The sequence below is a fragment of the Polypterus senegalus genome, chromosome 4, assembly GCF_016835505.1.
Source record: "Polypterus senegalus isolate Bchr_013 chromosome 4, ASM1683550v1, whole genome shotgun sequence".
NCBI lineage: Eukaryota > Metazoa > Chordata > Cladistia > Polypteriformes > Polypteridae > Polypterus > Polypterus senegalus.
In genome coordinates, this window is record NC_053157.1 from 55461240 (window position 1) to 55481168 (window position 19929).

Below are 19929 nucleotides of genomic sequence, written 5' to 3' on the forward strand. Positions count from 1 at the left end.
CAAAACACAGGAAAGAGAAAATTAACCTACATAGATCAGGAATTTAAATAATGAATACCTACAGTGCTATTAAGGTTAGTATTAATAAAATATCACCAATTTCTTGATTAACTATTCAATTATTTCTGCAAGCAAAAAAGGGTGATACATTTGATACATGAGTTTAATATCTGATTCAAATTATACAAATTGCATTTCAGGGATTTAAAGTATTTTTGTTAAGATTGTTTTAAATAAAAAGCTCTTTCATTTGTTTTTTTATTCCTTTATAGTACCAGGACAGAAAAATCATTTAACTTATTAAAAAGGTTAAATGAAACAGAATATAGATTTTTTTTTAAACCAAAGAAGCAATATTACTAGTATATTATACTGAAATATGAATTTTGAATGATAACCTTTCTGAAATTAAAAATGGCAGAGCAAAACATTTATTAAAGTTGCTTTACAATATAAAATGTGACCAAGCTGTAAAAAAATAGAGGTTAAATGAAACAACTAAACAGTATGACCTAGACATGTGATTTTCTTTTAAGCCCAAACCTAATGAAATATATTAACTGACTGACATACCTTATATCCAAAACAGGTACAGTCTTGGGCATAATAAAGCTTTTATTTAAACTGTGACATGAAAAGTTATACCAGTTGTACATTACAGAAGTATACTCCTATGGCTAGGATATTCAGTAAAGTAGAAAAAACTGATCTAGATTATTTTACTTTTTCCAGAAAGCATTTCATCTTGAAAAACATAACCTTTAGTTTTTGAGATGTAGCAGCATGTGCCCTGCATATGTGAAAGAAAAATTCCTCACTGTACTCAGTAATTTATGTTTGACACTTGGACATTAAAACACATTTGTAAAGAAGAGAATGCAGAAAAGATGCAATTTGAAGACAAAACAAATGAATAATAAAATGAAACTCAAATACTTACCCATCATTTGAACATGTTAAAAACTCCTCCTTGATTTTGGGATGCCAGCATCCACCATTCAACATTGCAGTATGCCCCTGACAGTAAGAAAAATTTTACATTACCTACACATAAAACTTCTTCAAATACTTAATGTTATTCAACATAACATTATGGTAACTTTTTTTAATGTAAATAAGTAGAAAGAAATGTCAGCAAATGAACAGTTGCATACAGAATTAACATTAAAAAATAATATGCCGAAGGATTCTTAAGTATCTCATTGGTACGTCTAACCAATAGTACTATATTAAAAATTCAAATCTAAGAAAAGGAAATAAAACCTTACTACCGCCTTGAATCCAAAACAAATGTTTTCCAAAATTAAACAATACTGAGAGACCCTTTTCAAAAAAACGACAAATACTTTCATCAAGATTGTGCCTTTGTTTCAAAGCACTGAGACAGAAAATGCATTTAAGTAAAACCATGCTTGTTTTTTGTTTTTCTGCCACTGTCTTATTGATGTGGGTCACTGGAGGCAGCTGATAGGTACCGGCAGGTCAAGCGGAATGCGGCTTCGGTTGTTGCTGAGGCAAAAACTCGGGCATGGGAGGAGTTTGGAGAGGCCATGGAGAACACCTTTCGGACGGCTTAGAGGAGATTCTGGTCCATCGTCCGGCGTCTCAGGAGGGGGAAGCAGTGCAGTGTCAACATCGTGTATGGTGGGGATGGTGCGCTGCTGACCTCGACTCGGGACGTTGTGGGTCGGTGGGGGGAGTACTTCGAAGACCTCCGCAATCCCACTAACATGCCTTCCAATGAGGAAGCAGAGCCTGGGGACTCTGAGGTGGGCTCTCCCATCTCTGGGACTGAAGTCACCGAGGTGGTCAAAAAACTCCTTGGTGGCAGGGCCCCGGGGGTGAATTAGATACGCCGGAGTTCCTTAAGGCTCTGGATGTTGTAGGACTGTCTTGGTTGACACATCTCTGCAACATTGCATGGACATCGGGGACAGTGCCTCTGGACTGGCGGACCGGGGTGGTGGTCCCCCTCTTTAAAAGGGGGACCGGAGGGTGTGTTCCAACTATAGAGGGATCACACTCCTCAGCCTCCCTGGAAAAGTCTATTCGGGGGTTCTGGAGAGGAGGGTCCGTCCGATAGTCGAACCTCGGATTCAGGAGGAACAGTGTGGTTTTGTCCTGGTCGGAACAGTGGACCAGCTCTTCACCCTTAGCAGAGTTCTGGAGGGTGCATGGGAGTTTGCCCGACCGGTCTACATGTGTTTTGTGGACTTGGAAAAGGCATTCGACCGTGTCCCTCGGGAATCCTGTGGGGTGTGCTCCAGGAGTATGGGGTACCGGACCCCTGATAAGAGCTGTTCGGTCTCTGTACAACCGGTGTCAGAGCTTGCCGGCAGTAAGTCGAGCCCGTTTCCAGTGAGAGTTGGACTCCGCCAGGGCTGCCCTTTGTCACCGATCCTGTTCATAACTTTTATGGACAGAATTTCTAGGCGCAGCCAGGGTGTTGAAGGGGTCCGGTTTGGTGGACTCAGGATTGGGTCACTGCTTTTTGCAGATGATGTTGTCCTGTTTGCTTCATCAGGCCGTGATCTTCAGCTCTCTCTGGATCGGTTCGCAGCTGAGTGTGAAGTGGCTGGGATGAGAATCAGCACCTCCAAATCCGAGACCATGGTCCTCAGCCGGTAAAGGGTGGAGTGCCCTCTCAGGGTTGGGGGAGAGATCCTGCCCCAAGTGGAGGAGTTTAAGTATCTCAGGGTCTTGTTCACGAGTGAGGGAAGAATGGAACGTGAGATCGGCAGGCGGATCGGTGCAGCATCTGCAGTGATGTGGGCTCTGCATCGGTCTGTCGTGGTGAAAAAGGAGCTGAGCTGTAAGGCAAAGCTCTTAATTTACCAGTTGATCTACGTTCCTACCCTTACCTATGGTCATGAACTATGGGCAGTGACCGAAAGAACGAGATTGCGAATACACGAGATTGCGAATACAAGCAGCTGAAATGAGTGTCTGGGCTTTCCCTTAAAGATAGGGAGAGAAGCTCAGTCATCCAGGAGGGGCTCAGAGTAGAGCCGCTGCTCCTCCGCATCGAGAGGAGTCAGATGAGGTGGCTCGGGCATCTGATCAGGATGCCTCCTGGACGCCTCCCTGGTGAGGTGTTCTGGGCACGTCCAACCGGGAGGAGGCCCCGGGGAAGACCCAGGACACGCTGGAGGGACTTTGTCTCCTGGCTGGCCTGGGAACGCCTTGGGATTCTCCCGGAAGAGCTGGAAGAAGTGGCCGGGGAGAGAGGGCCTCTCTGTTTAAGCTGCTGCCCCCACGACCCGACCTCGGATAAGCAGAAGAGGATGGATGGATGTCTTATTGATATATTTATAGGAATTTAATTAAAACATATACAGTACAGAATCACCCTTTTCATACAACATAAAGAAGTCTGTAGACTCATGAGGGCCCCTTCAACAATTTTAACATTGCCCATAGGTCTTTTAGCTCCATTGGCAGCAAAAAAAAAAGTCAAATTATAAAAATCATGTGTTTATATCGTCTCTTCGAGACGATTTCTCAACGCTCGTATGACTCATTCTGCCATTTCAAGGGGAATAGCAGTGATTTTATGGCGAATAACGTCTTTGAAGGCTTCAAGGTTTGACTTGAGATAGCCCCACAAGAAGAAATTGCACGGTGCGAGATCAGATGAATCCAAAGGGACACCCAACATCACCACACAAGGAGATCAGCTTCCCCAGAAACATCACCCACAAAACCTGCACGGATCTCTACTCCGTTACTCTTGAAACCAGGCATCCACCACATCCATTTCTTCTAGTGAAGGCCGCAAAAAGTTCTCTAGCATTTCAATGTAATGTTCTGAAGTGACAGTGACTGTTGCTCCCCCCCTCCTCAAAAAATTAACGGCCTACAATTCTAAATTCTACAACGGTACACCAAACTGTAACACGCTCTCTGTGCAAGGGTCTCTAAGGGTTGGTTTCAGCCTGATCGCGAACGTTTGGCTTATTGACGCAAACAATTCAAATGGAAATGTGCCTCATTGCTGCACATGACAATGGCATCTCGATGAACGTTTTGCAGAATGTTCACACACAACTCTCTACAGGCTCACCCAGTCTCTTTCACTGAGTTCCTGCACTACCATCATTTTGTATGAATGGAAATTAAGATCCTCATGGCAGAATCCTCCTCAAAGACGTGTTGGAAATGCCTAAGGCAGTAGCATATTTGCGCGCTGAATGTCTAGGAGACTGCAAAATTGATGCCCTTACAGCTTGGATGTTTTCAGCCGTTCGTACAGTCTGAGGACGGTCTGGAGATTTTCTGTTCAATTATATTACCCATCTGTCTAAATTTAGCCACCCACTGAAGAATTGTTCTCTGATTTGTAACATCACCGTTAGGAGGAAGGCTGAAGTGTGTTCGGAAGGTGCATTGCGTAGTGATGATGGATTCATTGTTTTTGAAGAATGCTTTGACAGCAAAAGCACAGTGCGCACCGGTCCAAGGCATCTTTCCGACTGAAAACTACAAGGCATCACTTATCAAAGGACCCCCACCCCAGACTCTACCTCGCGCAATGATCTTCAGAAATGTGATACTTCATTTTGGCTCACCCTGTATATGAAGATTTTTGCTTATCTTCATTTTTGGCATGCAGTCTAGCAGGTACAGCTAATGTAACAGTCAAGATCACATAAAATGATGTGTCCTCTTTAACTGAAATCAGCTTCTTAGACACTTAAATCAGGTGTGTGGAGTTACTATGTATTCAAACAGTGTGTTGGTAAAGAGCAACTGGATAAAAGCAAAGCCATATTTAAGCTGTGCAACTCAGACATTAATTATTGTTGTAACACAAGTCATTTATCCCAACGTCCCCCATAAATGTAATCTCAGTTGACATCCAAATGAATTTACAGTGGACATGGCGAGTAGCTCTAAGGTTCCATTTAATTTGCCTTGTCCCCCAAACAAATAACAATCTATAACAGTTTTTAGTTGTAAAGATAAGAGACCCTAAAGATAAAAGGACCAAAAATGCACTAAACATAGCAAAGCAAGCGTGCAATTGTAATTTTCAGAGTAGACTGCAATACAAAATGGAGCATGTGCTCAAAGCAGCTGACTTGATGTAGCTCCATAATAGTGGCATTATCAGTCACAATGGCTAGTTTGTTTTCTTTTATGTTCCATTAATTCAATGCCACTGTCAACAAACATCAGCTCTAGATCCTCATTATAAAATGCTTTCTATTCTCAGAGGACTGTCAGGACACATTTTCAAGACTGATTGATGTGACTGTTACAAATGAGCAACTTAAGATATGTATAACTTGTAGAACTGCAGAATGACAAGAGTCTTCCAGCTGTATCTTTAATTTTGACTACTTCAAAATTTTAAATGTCAAATAGGGGAATAAAGTTGGCTAACAGATTAGATGAAGGGTGTCTACATGCTGATTCATAACACAATAATACATTATTGAATAACATTTATTATTTAAGTAATATTTGATTATTTTAAAATAATATTCACAAGATATAGATTTTTATAAGATAGATGCCATTGCATTGTATTAAAACAAGGAGTGCCCACTCACTCCCATATGTGCGGACTCTGTTGTGGCACTACATATGTTAGTTAATTAATGGTGATTTCTGAATTAATGCAGTGCAATTAGCACAACTTTTTTAAAACAGCAATGATATTTGTTCCACGTCTTCCAAATACTGATGTTAACTGTTCATTATTAATCAAGTATTTCTTCTTGAATGTCTTTCCATGCTTATGCATATATTATGAAGCCACCCTTCAAATAAAGTGTTACTTTATATTAATGTTCTCTATGCATGGTTAAGTAATTTCTAAAAAAAGCCACCACTTCATATTTATCAGTGCACACTAATTCAGTCAAGGTAAAATCAAAATCAAATCAAATTGGGGCATTGTGAATCAGAATCAAATCGAATCAGGACATTAGTACTGATACCCAGTTCTAGCCACATATTGTTAAATAATCAGAAACAACAAGCAGAGATGCTTCTGTTCATCAAAATGAATCTGCCACTTACCATTCCATAATAATCCTAGACCTATCCAGTGGCAGGTGTCCCTCAATGACTTTTGACCTATATACCCTTACACCACAAAACTAGCTATCTTAAAAATGGGATATCAGTAAGAGAAATGTTCTTGTTATGTTCAGCTAAATTCCTGTGAATACTGTCGTGTACAATTACATCCCATGTTGAAACACTTTAAACAATGTTGGTTTGGTTTACATACATTAATTGTATGTATGTGATTGTTTTTTCTGTGAAATTTGTGCACTTTTAAAATGGTGTTTTAAACTATTCTATGGGATGTACTCTACTTTGAGTTATTTGTTCAATTCTGAATGGTTCTGTTTCAAGTTATGAGTCTTATATTTGACGCTAACAATGACATTGCCAGTTGGTGGACACAGTATTTATTTATTATCTTCCACAATTCAGGCTCACTGCAGTAGTGTCGGTATCAGTACCAGCAAAAACTAAAAAGTATCAGTAATCGTACTGGTCTGAGAAAAATGGTATTGATGCACCACTAAGTGATACAATAGCCAAAATGATAGAAATGTATTAGATTAGAAAAACTTTATTTACCCCAAGGAAAAATTCATAAGGATACAGAAATACATACATAAAAAGAAGGATACAGACTAAAATTACAGATAATACAGTCAATCAATCATTTGATGTGTCAGTGCGGGTTAGCTCCATGCTTCCTGTTGTGTTTAGGTAGCCTCTTGAACTTGCCACCATCAATAATGTAGCCAAGTATGAGACAGGCAAATGAGAACACTCACAATTAGCAAGGGGTAGTTGCAAAAATAACTGCTTTTATTTAAAATTCAAAATTTTAATAAACAATCTATAAAAACTAGCAGTGTCCATATGAATGTTTAAAAGAGTTCAATAAATACAGTATTTCTTTAAAACTAGAGGTTAAAGACTGTTCCTTAAAATTCACACACCTCAACACTGCCTTCTACAAGCCGATCTCTCCTAAGCTTATCCTATATGGATTCCAACTGACAGGTGCAGTCAATCATATCCAGGCCCACGGCAATCATGGGGCATCATACAGAGCCACAAACATCTCCCTCCGCTATTCCCTAGGTTTCTGCGAGAGACCCTGACGATCGCTCAATAGGAGTGCCCCTTCCTCGGCTTCAGGCTCCTCTTCAGGGAGAGGCCGCGTTTCTTCAGGCAGGATGGTCTGCATCCTAATAGATGTGGCGTCCGGTCCTCTCCAAAAATATCTCTCAGGTAATTTGTCTCTCTTGATTATGTACGTTTAATTCAAATTCTTCCCATAATGCCTTGCTACAGAAAACTCTGTAGTGAACTCTTCTTCAGAAGTGCACTGCATCAATACTTTAATAACCAACCTCAAATTTGCACATCCAAATTAGAGCTTTACTCATGTGGATCGCCAAGGTAAGAAAAGCGGCAGTTCAGCAAATATTTATTCAAGCCGGTTAATGTGCAAAGATGTCGGCTTTGATACATTCAAGTCTTTTGAGTATCTTACTGTTGTTATTCATGGAGTTTCTCAGTCTCTAGGATTGTCCGTGTATAGCCCTCCTAAATATATTGCGCCTTTCTTTGAGGTATTCTTAGATATAGTGTCAATTATAATTTCCAACTATGACAGGTTCCTAATACCTGGAGACTTTAATTTTCATATCAATAATCAGTGTGACCCAAAAGTAACAGTCACTTTATTCTTTGTTAATTAGTATTGCCTAATTTTTATACCGTAATCCCCCGTTCTATCGCAGTTCAGCTATCGCGCCCCGCTACATCACGGATTTATTAATACTATTATCATCACTAGGGGGCTTCGCTCGCCCACCCCCTCGTTTGGTTTACCAGATAAACAATTTAAAGAGATTGTTATTTTCAAGGGAATTGTTACATATGCACTATTTTTATTTTTACTTTAAAACTTTTGTAAAAACAATATTTGTCCTTTATTTCTTGCCCCGGGCATGGTTAAATCTCTTTCTCACGGCACTTATAATGCTCCCCGCGTTGTGAAGGGTGGGGTCTGAACGTACACTAAGCAGAAGTGGACAGATAAGCTACTGGCTTTGTGCTGCTTCTGCCAAGATTGCTGTTCTGTTTGCTCTGTATGTTCTGAAGGAGGAGGAGGAGGTGTGTGACGGCTGAACGCACACTAAGGGGAAGTGCTCGGATCTGGTCACGATCGCTTCGCTCAAGATTGCACGATTTTAGATTTTCCTCTCAGCAACAAGTGTTTCATTCCATTTCTGTTGCTCTCTACTTGTTACTCGGGTAGTTAAATGAGCAGGTGTTGGATGAGGGTCGGGTGAGGTTGAGTGTTTAAGAAACCCTGTGAGTGTAGCCTTCACAACGGTATATGTCTCTTCTGTTCACTACAAACTTTGTAATTAGTTGTTATGATAAGAATCGAGAATCACATCTGACCCTGAAAGATTAATGACGGACAATGTATGAAAGCTTTGGGGATATTGTTAAAAAGTTGTATAATGGAACTAATATTCATGCTAGGACTACATATCCCAAAGGCAGTAAGGCTTTGTTCATTTCTTGCTTAAAACATTAATATTTACTTTTTCTGTTATATATATGGCCAGTCCTCCAACTTTTCAGCTTTGCATATCTCTTAATAATAAAACAAAACCAGACTATAACCTTGCTTCTTACACTTATTTAATATTTTGTGTAATTTCCTGTTGGGTCATCAACAACCCACCAAACAGACCAAATACTTCAACCTTATTTTCGGCATTTTGCACACTATACACTCACCTAACGGATTATTAGGAACACCATACTAATACGGTGTTTGACCCCCTTTCGCCTTCAGAACTGCCTTAATTCTACATGGCATTGATTCAACAAGGTGCTGAAAGCATTCTTTGGAAATGTTGGCCCATATTGATAGGATAGCATCTTGCAGTTGATGGAGATTTGTGGGATGCACATCCAGGGCACGAAGCTCCCGTTCCACCACGTCCCAAAGATGCTCTATTGGGTTGAGATCTGGTGACTGTGGGGGCCATTTTAGTACAGTGAACTCATTGTCATGTTCAAGAAACTAATTTGAAATGATTCGAGCTTTGTGACATGGTGCATTATCCTGCTGGAAGTAGCCATCAGAGGATGGGTACATGGTGGTCATGAAGGGATGGACATGGTCAGAAACAATACTCAGGTAGCATTTAAATAATGCCCAATTGGCACTAAGGGGCCTAAAGTGTGCCAAGAAAACATCCCCCACACCATTACACCACCACCACCCTGCACAGTGGTAACAAGGCATGATGGATCCATGTTCTCATTCTGTTTACGCCAAATTCTGACTCTACCATTTGAATGTCTCAACAGAAATCGAGACTCATCAGACCAGGCAACATTTTTCCAGTCTTCAACTGTCCAATTTTGGTGAGCTCATGCAAATTGTAGCCTCTTTTTCCTATTTGTAGTGGAGATGAGTGGTACCTGGTGGGGTCTTCTGCTGTTGTAGCCCATCCGCCTCAAGGTTGTGCATGTTGTGGCTTCACAAATGCTTTGCTGCATACCTCGGTTGTAACGAGTGGTTATTTCAGTCAAAGTTGCTCTTCTATCAGCTTGAATCAGTCGGCCCATTCTCCTCTGACCTCTAGCATCAACAAGGCATTTTCGCCCACAGGACTGGATGTTTTTCCCTTTTCACACCATTCTTTGTAAACCCTAGAAATGGTTGTGCGTGAAAATCCCAGTAATTGAGCAGATTGTGAAATACTCAAACTGGCCCATCTGGCACCAACAACCATGCCATGCTCAAAATTGGTTAAATCACCTTTCTTTCCCATTCTGACATTCAGTTTGGAGTTCAGGAGATTGTCTTGACCAGGACCACACCCCTAAATGCATTGACGCAACTGCCATGTGATTGGTTGATTAGATAATTGCATTAATGAGAAATTGACCAGGTGTTCCTAATAATCCTTTAGGTGAGTGTATTTTGATTTGTTCAAAATGTTCACTAGTCATTGCCTTAACATTACAGGAAACATTAAATCTCCATTCTAAAATTTCCACTGTCAGGTAAAGCCTGTTGTTAGCCTCTTCCTTTACCTGCATTTTAACACTGGTCCTTTCTATTGGTGTCTGTTTGCTATTCAATATTAATTATACTCTAGCTGTAAATAAAAGATGAAGTTTAACTTTATTCTAACAATCCACATCCTGAAATTGCAAAAACAATCTATTTTCTTAATCTGATTTTATATACTAGTGTTTTGGTATTTATGACTATTTTCCTGCTTCTGGACTCTTGTCTTTGCCCTCTTGATACTTAAGCCTGACTTTTCTGCCTGCCTGTTTGTGCTTTAATCAGTGCCTACTTATAATTTGATATTTTAGCTGTGGTCATCATTAAAAAAATTATGCTTTTCATGTTGAACTCACTCAGAAAAGAGGCATCTATTAGCTGATTCTAGATTACACCCACTATCTGTATTGATCTTTCACAGTTGTCCATGCATCTGAGTCAGGCCAACACCATTAATACCATGCCTCAGCACCAATTTTTCTCTAGTGTTCAGAAAACAGTGGTGTGGAAAATTATTCAATATCTTAGAAAATCATCATAATTTTCTATATGACAAAAATTGTATTCACATATTTATTCATTCAGCATTTTTAATGTTAACCCTTGTGCTGTAAAAATACATTTCCAAAGTCAAAATAAACCAGTTTCTGTACATATTTAACTGAAGAAGAAAAACATAAAAGTTAGTGTTTGCATAACTATTTAAACCTGTGTGCTTTGGAAGCTACAGGTTTACTAAAATGACAGATTAATCACAAATGACACAAAGGTGAAGGTTTCATCACAACACCCAGACTCCCATTGGAACAGACCAAGGATACTAAAAATCCAACCATTACTCTCAGCAGTCTGCAATGCTCTTTGACAGAAACTGGAGTGAAGGTGCATGTGTCCACAATTTCAACAGCTCTCCATAAAACAGACCGCTACAGGAGGGTAGCAAGAAAGGAGTAATTTCTTAAGACGGTCCACATAAAATCACATATGGCATTTACTACAAAGCATGAGAAAGACCCAGTTAAGATCTGGGAGAAGGCTTTATGGTCAGATGAGACCAAAATAGAACTTTTGGCCTGACTTCAAAGAGGTATGCTTAAATCACCTTTCTTTCCCATTCTGACATTCAGTTTGGAGTTCAGGAGATTGTCTTGACCAGGACCACACCCCTAAATGCATTGAACATTGTGACATAAAACTAACACTGCTCATGCCTCAAAAAACAACATACCTACAGTAAGATATGGTGGTGGAAACATCATGCTATAGGGATGATTTTCAATTGCAGGGACTGGGAATCTTGTCAGAGTTGAAGGGACAATGGATGCACACAAATACCGCATAATACTGCAGGAGAACATGTTCCAGTCTGCTATGAACCTATAGCTTGGGGGAAGATTTATCTTTCAGCATGACAATGACCCTAAGCATCAGACCAAAGAAACACTGGAATGGCTCAAAAAGAGAAAGATGAATGTTTTGGAATGGCCAAGTCAAAGACCTGCTTTTAACCCTATAGAGAATCTGTGCCACTATTTGAAAACTGCTCTCCAGTGACACCATCCAATCAACCCAGAGGACCTCTATCAATTCTGGTAATTTGAACAATGTGCAAAACTAGTACATACCACCCCAAATAATTAAGGCTGTCATTGCAGCAAATGAGTTCTCAACAAAGTATTAATGTGTAGGGTTAAATACTTATGCAAACAGTAATTTCAGAAACAGTAACTTCTTCTTCAGTTAAATATCTATAGAAAATTTGAATGTGAAAATTTAATGTGAGCTCTTATGATGTAACACAAATAGTGAATAAACAATTATGTGTACAAATGTTATGTCAAGCAGAAAATTATGATAATTTTCAAGGGGATTAAATACTTTTTTTCACACCACTGTATATGGCCTCAGATCATAAGAAACAACTACAACGGCAATTACACAGTGGTACCTCGGTATACGTCTGCTTTGGAATAAGTCCAACTTGGTATACGTCCTGTTTAGAGGCGAAATATTTTGCTTGGTATACGACCTTTGTTTGGAATACGACTCGTGTGCTAGAACAACACATGTGGTATACCGGGCGCGCGCCTTCAAAAAAAAAGGGCCAAGTTTTAACCCGTACAGTAATCCCTCGCTATATCGTGCTTCGACTTTCGCAGCTTCACTCTATCATGGATTTTATATGAAAGCATAACTAAATATATAACGCGGATTTTTCGCTGCTTCACGGGTTCTGTGGACAATGTGTCTTTTTACTTCCTGTACATGCTTCCTCAGTTGGTTTGCCCAGTTGATTTCATACAAGGGACGCTATTGGCGGATGACTGAGAAGCTAACCAATCAGAGCACGCAGTTAAGTTTTCCTGACTGAGAAGCTAACCAATCAGAGCACGCAGTTAAGTTCCTGCGTGCTGAATGCAGTGTTAACCAGGAAGTCTCGTCTCGCTCATTCAGCATCAACGTGTTTCGCTGTGTAAACAGTTAACTTTTGTGCTCTTTTGTGTTTATCTTTGTGCATAGTCAAACCCTTCATTATGGCTCCAAAACGATCTTCTACCTCTTCAGGGGCCGTGCCCAAGTACAAACGGAAGATGTTAATGATTGCCGAAAAGGTAAACGTTTTGGATTTGTTGAAGGCTACGGTTCTTTTTATTTAAAAGTAGGAAAGGAATATAAGATCTACGACGCAGTGTCCTTTTAACCAGGGTGCAAAACGAATTGTAAGTGGATGTAATAAGGCAGTAGTCTGGATGGAATCTGCTTTAGGGATTTGGATTGAAGACTGCCAGAAGAAGAACAACGGCAGTGCTACACAATCGCCTGAAGAGGCTCCTTTGGAAGAGCTGTAACACAATCCTTTGTTGTGCAGTAAAATTAAACTCTTTGTTATCGGACAAGTCATTTTCATTTATTTCATCTAATTGCTTTTGTATTTATGTATTTTAGTATTAAGCAGTGTTTAAATTATTTTATACAACCCCATCAATGTATAATATGCCAATAACAATAGGATTTTTTTTCATGGGAACGAATTAATCATTTTCCCATTATTTCTTATGGGAAAAATTTGTTTGGTATAAGTCCTGTTTGGTATAAGTCCAAGGATCTGGAACGGATTAAGGACGTATACTAAGGTACGACTGAAATTACTCTAGTGCCAAATACACTTACGAGCAACTTTGTGTTTGAACATGATGTTAATTTTACATGTATATCCAATCCATGACTAGCACAGAAATCTAGTACCACTTCACTGTATGAATTAAGGTTGGGAGGGCTGTTCCACCCAATCACACCTCACCAGTAGCCCCCTTTATTCTCAACATGAGTTTTGAAGTCTCCCATTAGAATTAAACAGTCAGTAGAAATCAATAGCTAAAAAAAGGCCGCAAATTTTAAGCAACTGTTCAGTTGAAGCCTTTATCTCTTTAACTCTATGTCACATAGAATTAACCCTCTCATCTGCCAGAATAAACTTTCAACTGTATGGTACCCAACTAGGATCACTGAGGCAGACATCTGCCATCACAAAGGTCAGAGCAGTAGGTATCCCTCCTACATTCATATAATTTCAGATTTTAAAAAGCCACAGTCTTTACACTGCTGAATGAGTTCCTAGATCCTATTACAAAATTAGTATTGTATAACTCTCTAGGATATTCCTGACTAAACACCTCGATCTTACTCTTAACACTTTTAAGCATCTATCAGAAAAAAAAAACAATTGAAAATACTTTCTTGATTACTAATTATTTATTTCTTTCCATCAGGATTATCAAAACTTTCACTACACGAATAAAATGAACATGCTGAACACTGGAAAATGAACAATGTGGTAGCAATGTAGCCAAACAAAACATGACAGAAATAGAATCAAGACATGCACTATTTACGAAGGTTACCTAACTGGATAATTGTAAGCTTTCATTTTACTAACCTTCATTTAAATTCGTGCAATTAAACCTTAAAGTTAGCATTGGATCATTAATTGTAAATGGTTTATAAAGGCATACTTGAAACCTGCATGAGGCAGGCATTCTATACTCTGCTTAGAATTAAAAGACAAATACTGTACTTTTAATTTTTACAAAGCAAAAGAATAATGTAAGAAATACCAATTTGAAATAATAAAATAAATTTTCTATGTTTAGTAATAATACATCTTATAAGTAGTTTTAAAAATTGTTACTGCATATGATGAAAACATATAACATTAGAATGAGAACCACAAACTTAACACTTTGCATGGTCAGAGAAAGCAAAGCAGTAAGAATTAAATGTAAATGACTCAAGATGTATTTACAGTTTTGTCCAGTTTAAGAAGGTAAGAACTCCCAGGTTTATCAAAACAAGAAACATATTTGGTTTCTCTGCACCTAAACTATAAAGGAAGATTAAAATACAGTGCATCCAGAAAGTATTCACAACGCATCACTTTTTCCAAATTTTGTTATGTTACAGCCTTATTCCAAAATGGATTAAATTCCTTTTTTCCTCAGAATTTTACACACGACACCCCATAATGACAACATGAAAAAAGTTTACTTGAGATATTTGCAAATTTATTAAAAATAAAAAAATTGAGAAAGCACATGTACATAAGTATTCACAGCCTTTGCCATGAAGCTCAAAACTGAGCTCAGGTGCATCCTGTTTCCCCTGATCATCCTTCAGATGTTTCTGCAGCTTAATTGGAGTCCACCTGTGGTAAATTCAGTTAATTGGGCATGATTTGGAAAGGCACACACCTGTCTATACAAGGTCCCACAGTTGACAGTTCATGTCAGAGCACAAACCAAGCATGAAGTCAAAGGAATTGTCTGTAGACCTCCGAGACAGGATTGTCTTGAGGCATAAATCTGGGGAAGGTTACAGAAAAATTTCTGCTGCTTTGAAGGTCCCAATGAACACAGTGGCCTCCATCAACCGTAAGTGGCAGAAGTTCGAAACCACCAGGACTCTTCCTAGAGCTGGCTGGCCATCTAAACTGAGCAATCGGGGGTGAAGGGCCTTAGTCAGGGAAGTGACCAAGAACCCAATGGTCACTCTGTCAGAGGTCCAGAGTTCCTCTGTGGAGAGACAAGAACCTTCCAGAAGGACAGCCATCTCTGCAGCAATCCACCAATCAAGCCAGTATGGTAGAGTGGCCAGATGGAAACCACTCCTTAGTAAAAGGCACATGGCAGCCCGCCTGGAGTTTGCCAAAATGCACCTGAAGGACTCTCAGACCATGAGAAACAAAATTCTCTGGTCTGATGAGACAAAGATTGAACTCTTTGGTGTGAATGCAAGGCGTCACGTTTGGAGAAAACCAGGCACCACTCATCACCAGGCCAATACCATCCCTACAGTGAAGCATGGTGGTGGCAGCATCATGCTTTGGGGATGTTTTTCAGCAGCAGGAACTGGGAGACTAGTCAGGATAAAGGGAAAGATGACTGCAGCAATGTACAGAGTCATCCTTGATGAAAACCTGCTGCAGAGCGCTCTTGACCTCAGACTGGGGCGATGATTCATCTTTCAGCAGGAGAACAACCCTAAGCACACAGCCAAGTTATCAAAGGAGTGGCTTCAGGACAACTCTGTGAATGTCCTTGAGTGGCCCAGCCAGAGCCCCGACTGGAATCCGATTGAACATCTCGGGAGAGATCTTAAAATGGCTGTGCACCGACGCTTCCCATCCAACCTGATGGAGCTTGAGAGGTGCTGCAAAGAGGAATGGGCGAAACTGGCCAAGGATAGGTGTGCCAAGTTTGTGGCAACATATTCAAAAAGACTTGAGGCTGTAATTGCTGCCAAAGGTGAATCGACAAAGTATTGAGCAAAGGCTGTGAATACTTATGTACATGTAATTTCTCAGTTTTTGTTTTTTAATAAATTTGCAAAAACCTCAAGTAAACTTTTTTCACGTTGTCATTATGGGGTGTTGTGTGTAGAATTCTGAGGAAAAAAATTAATTTAATCCATTTTGGAATAAGGCTGTAACATAACAAAATGTGGAAAAAGTGATGCACTGTGAATACTTTCAGTATGCACTGTAATAATTATCATATGAGAATCTTCTTTTGCATGAATACATTCTTCCAAAAAGCAGTAGCATTTGGATTGCACTTAATCTTTTCTATTTTTCTTCATACAGAGATGAATGAGACAAGAAATAAATGTTGCATATACAATTTTTATCACTAAAACTATGTTAGCTAAGTGTTATTTTGAGAGAGTACTGCAAGCAGATGGAGATAGTCAGGACAATGGACAGAATGCATTTACAAGTTTATAAAAGCACAATACCATTAGGCAGAGATATATTCTGAATCTACAGAATGGCTCTGGAACACAATCACACATGGCAAGCAGAATGCAAAGCTGAGTTACTGGCTCTTTCTTGTCGAGCAAGGCAAGAATTTTACTGAAGGATATCTTTAACAAAATGTATGATTTTTGCCTCTAGTTGTATTGTATTACAGGTTTGATAAAGCATACAGTTTGTACTCGACTCTTCAATTACCTTGTTGAACCTGCTCCTTTTTTCAGGCTGACCAACAGCCACATTTCTGGATTTGACCTAACACATATATAGCCTGCTGTTGGTGGCATTTCATCAATCCAGCCACCTACTCGTACTGTTTTGTTTGGCTGTTTCTTGATTGAGTGTTGCATTTTTTTCTGATTGTGTTATGTTATTCTAGATGTTTATGAAAATGTTCAGTTATACTTGTAGCAAAGAAGTAGAACATTTAAAATAAAGTTAAAAGGACAGTACTGGCATGCTGGTGAAGTGTCTGAAAAGCATCTTTTTATTGTTATTACATACAGTTGGTTAAACAATTTTTATCCTATAAATAATGCAGCTATATAGTTCATTTTCTCTTTCACTCCAACTATAAAATGGCATATATCAAAGCACCACAGAGATCCCCAACTTCTTTCAGGGTAATTTTGATTTTTTAATTTTTAGAAAGAGGACATTATAAAACACTTGTTCATTTATCAGGGCTATAAAATATGAAAAACTTAAAAATACACCATGTGAAATAAATGCTGTCTATAGAAATACTCAGGAAAAAATGACTACATTGTATTGACTTAAAAAATGCTAACTGAAATATCTAACTTTGACAGGTTAATATTGTAAAAAAAAAAAAAAAAATTGTTAACAACTACTGTAGACAAAAAAACAGTCAATTACTACCAGAGTCTTGTTAAACAAAAAGTTCACTAATTTATAAAAAAATAAAGTGTATATGTAGTAACTATAAATTAATCTTGCAAAAAATGCAATGGGAATTAATCTAAATAAACAAATGATTAAAATTTACCTTTGTATTTGCCATATCCACTATGTATTGATCACCTTTGACACATTCAATTACTTGGAAGCCATCTCTGTCCAGAACTTTAGCCTGAGAATTTCCAGCAACAACAAGAATAACATCACCCGTAATACTGTACTGCAATGACTTGATTTGGTGACTAGAAAGAAACAAAATGCATGCATTAATTAATTAGAATAAATTTATTTTGTTAATATATTTACATTTTAATTTACATATTTGCAAAAGGATAGGTTATAAACAATAAGAAGAACATGACATATTTAAGATATTAATAAAGGGAATGTTAATAGTGCAACTGGAATAAACCATGGCTGAACCAGGTTGATACATTTCTTAAATATCTTCTATGTTTGCATTTACATTTATTTGCTTGGCATGGTGTCCTAATGACTTTTCTCTTCCTGCCTCTGCAGACAGGAAGATAGAAAATTTTAACACCACTGACATCACTTCTAGTATCTGTCCAGTTGGACCTGCCTCTTTCTGCCGGAACGACAAACAGCCAGAAGATCTGCCATCCAAGGGCAATTCTGGCCTGAACTCAAGATTGAAAAGATGTCTGCAATATTATTGTATGTTTTTCACTCTATCAATTATGCAGGGTGAGCAGGGTGGTACCACAACTGTTTATTGTAGTTTTGTGTTTCTCTATCAACTGTCAAGCTGTTCTGCTTAATGTCATGTTTCAACTAGGGTGTGTTCCCTGGCCTAACTTTATTTTCCTTTTCTACATCTTCTCTGTTTCTTGTAGAGAAATATTTTTAAGCATTCATGAAATTTATAGGTTTTTGTTAATATTGTTCTGTTTGTTATGTACAGCATGTTCTCCTGTGTTCCTTGCGTTTTGTGGGTGGAACCCCAGTGCCACCCAGACATCATGACTGTGTTCTGCTGAAGCAGAGCACATGTGTAATTCTGGGTCAAAAGTTTCAGCAAAAACAAATGGAGAATGCATTGGGGTTGACACCTAATAGATAAATCAATCTTTCAGCAAGCCAGAAACATATATATTGTTTGACTGAGGAGCACATCCTTCAGTAATTCATGGTCGTTCAAGGACTGACCTTTTCATTGTGAGTATTGTTTTCTGATTCTGGACTTAATGCTTCTGTTTATTGGTTTCTGATTTCTGAAAAGTGAACTTGGAATTGTTTGCTATTATTAGAATGCATATAACAATGTTCACCTTTGTGCTTTTAAGCTTTTGTATTTCAATTTCAATCAAATGTGCAATTTAATTTCTTCTCTAGAACAATCATGCTGCATATCAAGCTCTCATACTACACAAGTAATGTATGGAAAGCATATATGTAATTTTGGATTGATTCAATGTTACTTTCTATTTTGTGAAATTTGACAGAAGCTACAAACTAGTATCCCATAGACAGTATATCAAAAAAAGCATTCTTAGGAAAAGATTGCAAGAGAATAACTTTTATAGCTAAGAAGATGAAATGTTGCAAAGACAAAATATTTACACTTTAAGGCCTCACTGTAGGTACAACCCCGATATGCTCCAAAAGGGCAACAATTCTACCTATAAAAAGTATGCTTGGGTGCTTTCTCAAGAACTACAGACAGGTGTCACTCACTTCTGTTAAAACATGTTAATATATATATACATACTATCCCAGATAGTCAGGACAACTTCAAGTTTGCATACTCACAACCAGTACACTGACAATTCCTTGCACTTCAAATCATCCAAGCACATCATAAAAAAAATTGCTAGGTCACAATACATTTATAGAGTATAACACAATTTAAAAGCATTGTATCATCTATTCTGATCACCAAGCTCCTAGAAATTACTGCCAGGCTCTGCAACGGAATACTTAACTTATACTTGACAACTTGTACTCTTAGGCAACACATATTCTTTTTTACCTACCTTTAACACTAGAATTACCAAAGCCTACAAAAAAACTCATAGATCCGTCCCACCTTAAATCGCTTTGCATCTCTCCGTCAGAATCTTTTGTCCTGTAAATGTGTCAATAAGCAGCAAGCAACAAGCAGCTTGCTATCACATCTCCCAACCGCCGCACAGTTTTCTCAGCTCAAGTCTGTTTACCTGTGTATCAGTTGCTTAGAGTTGTATAGAGTGAGAAGTCAAGCAAAATGACACCTTTTATAAATATTATATCATTATTTGGAACACATGCTTTTCATGTGTGTTCTGTGTCTACAACAATCTATGTAAACACATCGTTAAAACAGAAACGTTTTTCAAGTTTTAGTAATAATTGACAAAATGTAGACATGAAGTGTATAATGTGTGAAGCCTGAAGTCCAAATATCAAGTAAACACTTTCACAAAAGATACAAATAGGACAAGTGCGCTTCTATTCAAGAATATAACTGCAGAAAAAGAACCCGCGTTAGGGTGAGACACTTTATACGATCGCTTTGGTGGTACAATGGTAACAACTGTTGACTGGTAATCAAAACTTCACGGGTTTGATCCCAGACGACTCAGTTTTGAGAAGTGAGCTGCTCTTATTATAA

At 38.6% G+C, this 19929-nt stretch overlaps 1 protein-coding gene across 5 annotated transcripts in view; it reads right to left on the minus strand.

Annotated features, from left to right (window-relative positions):
- LOC120527351 (WD repeat-containing protein 70) overlaps positions 1 to 19929 on the minus strand; it is a 345189-nt gene that overhangs the window by 245067 nt on the left and 80193 nt on the right. For all 5 annotated transcript variants that reach the window (XM_039750656.1, XM_039750657.1, XM_039750658.1 and 2 more), the window contains 2 exons: positions 17404 to 17557; positions 941 to 1017 (listed from right to left, as the gene is read on the minus strand). In XM_039750656.1, the coding sequence (XP_039606590.1) occupies positions 941 to 1017; positions 17404 to 17557 (231 nt within the window). The remainder of the gene's footprint in view (positions 1 to 940; positions 1018 to 17403; positions 17558 to 19929) is intronic.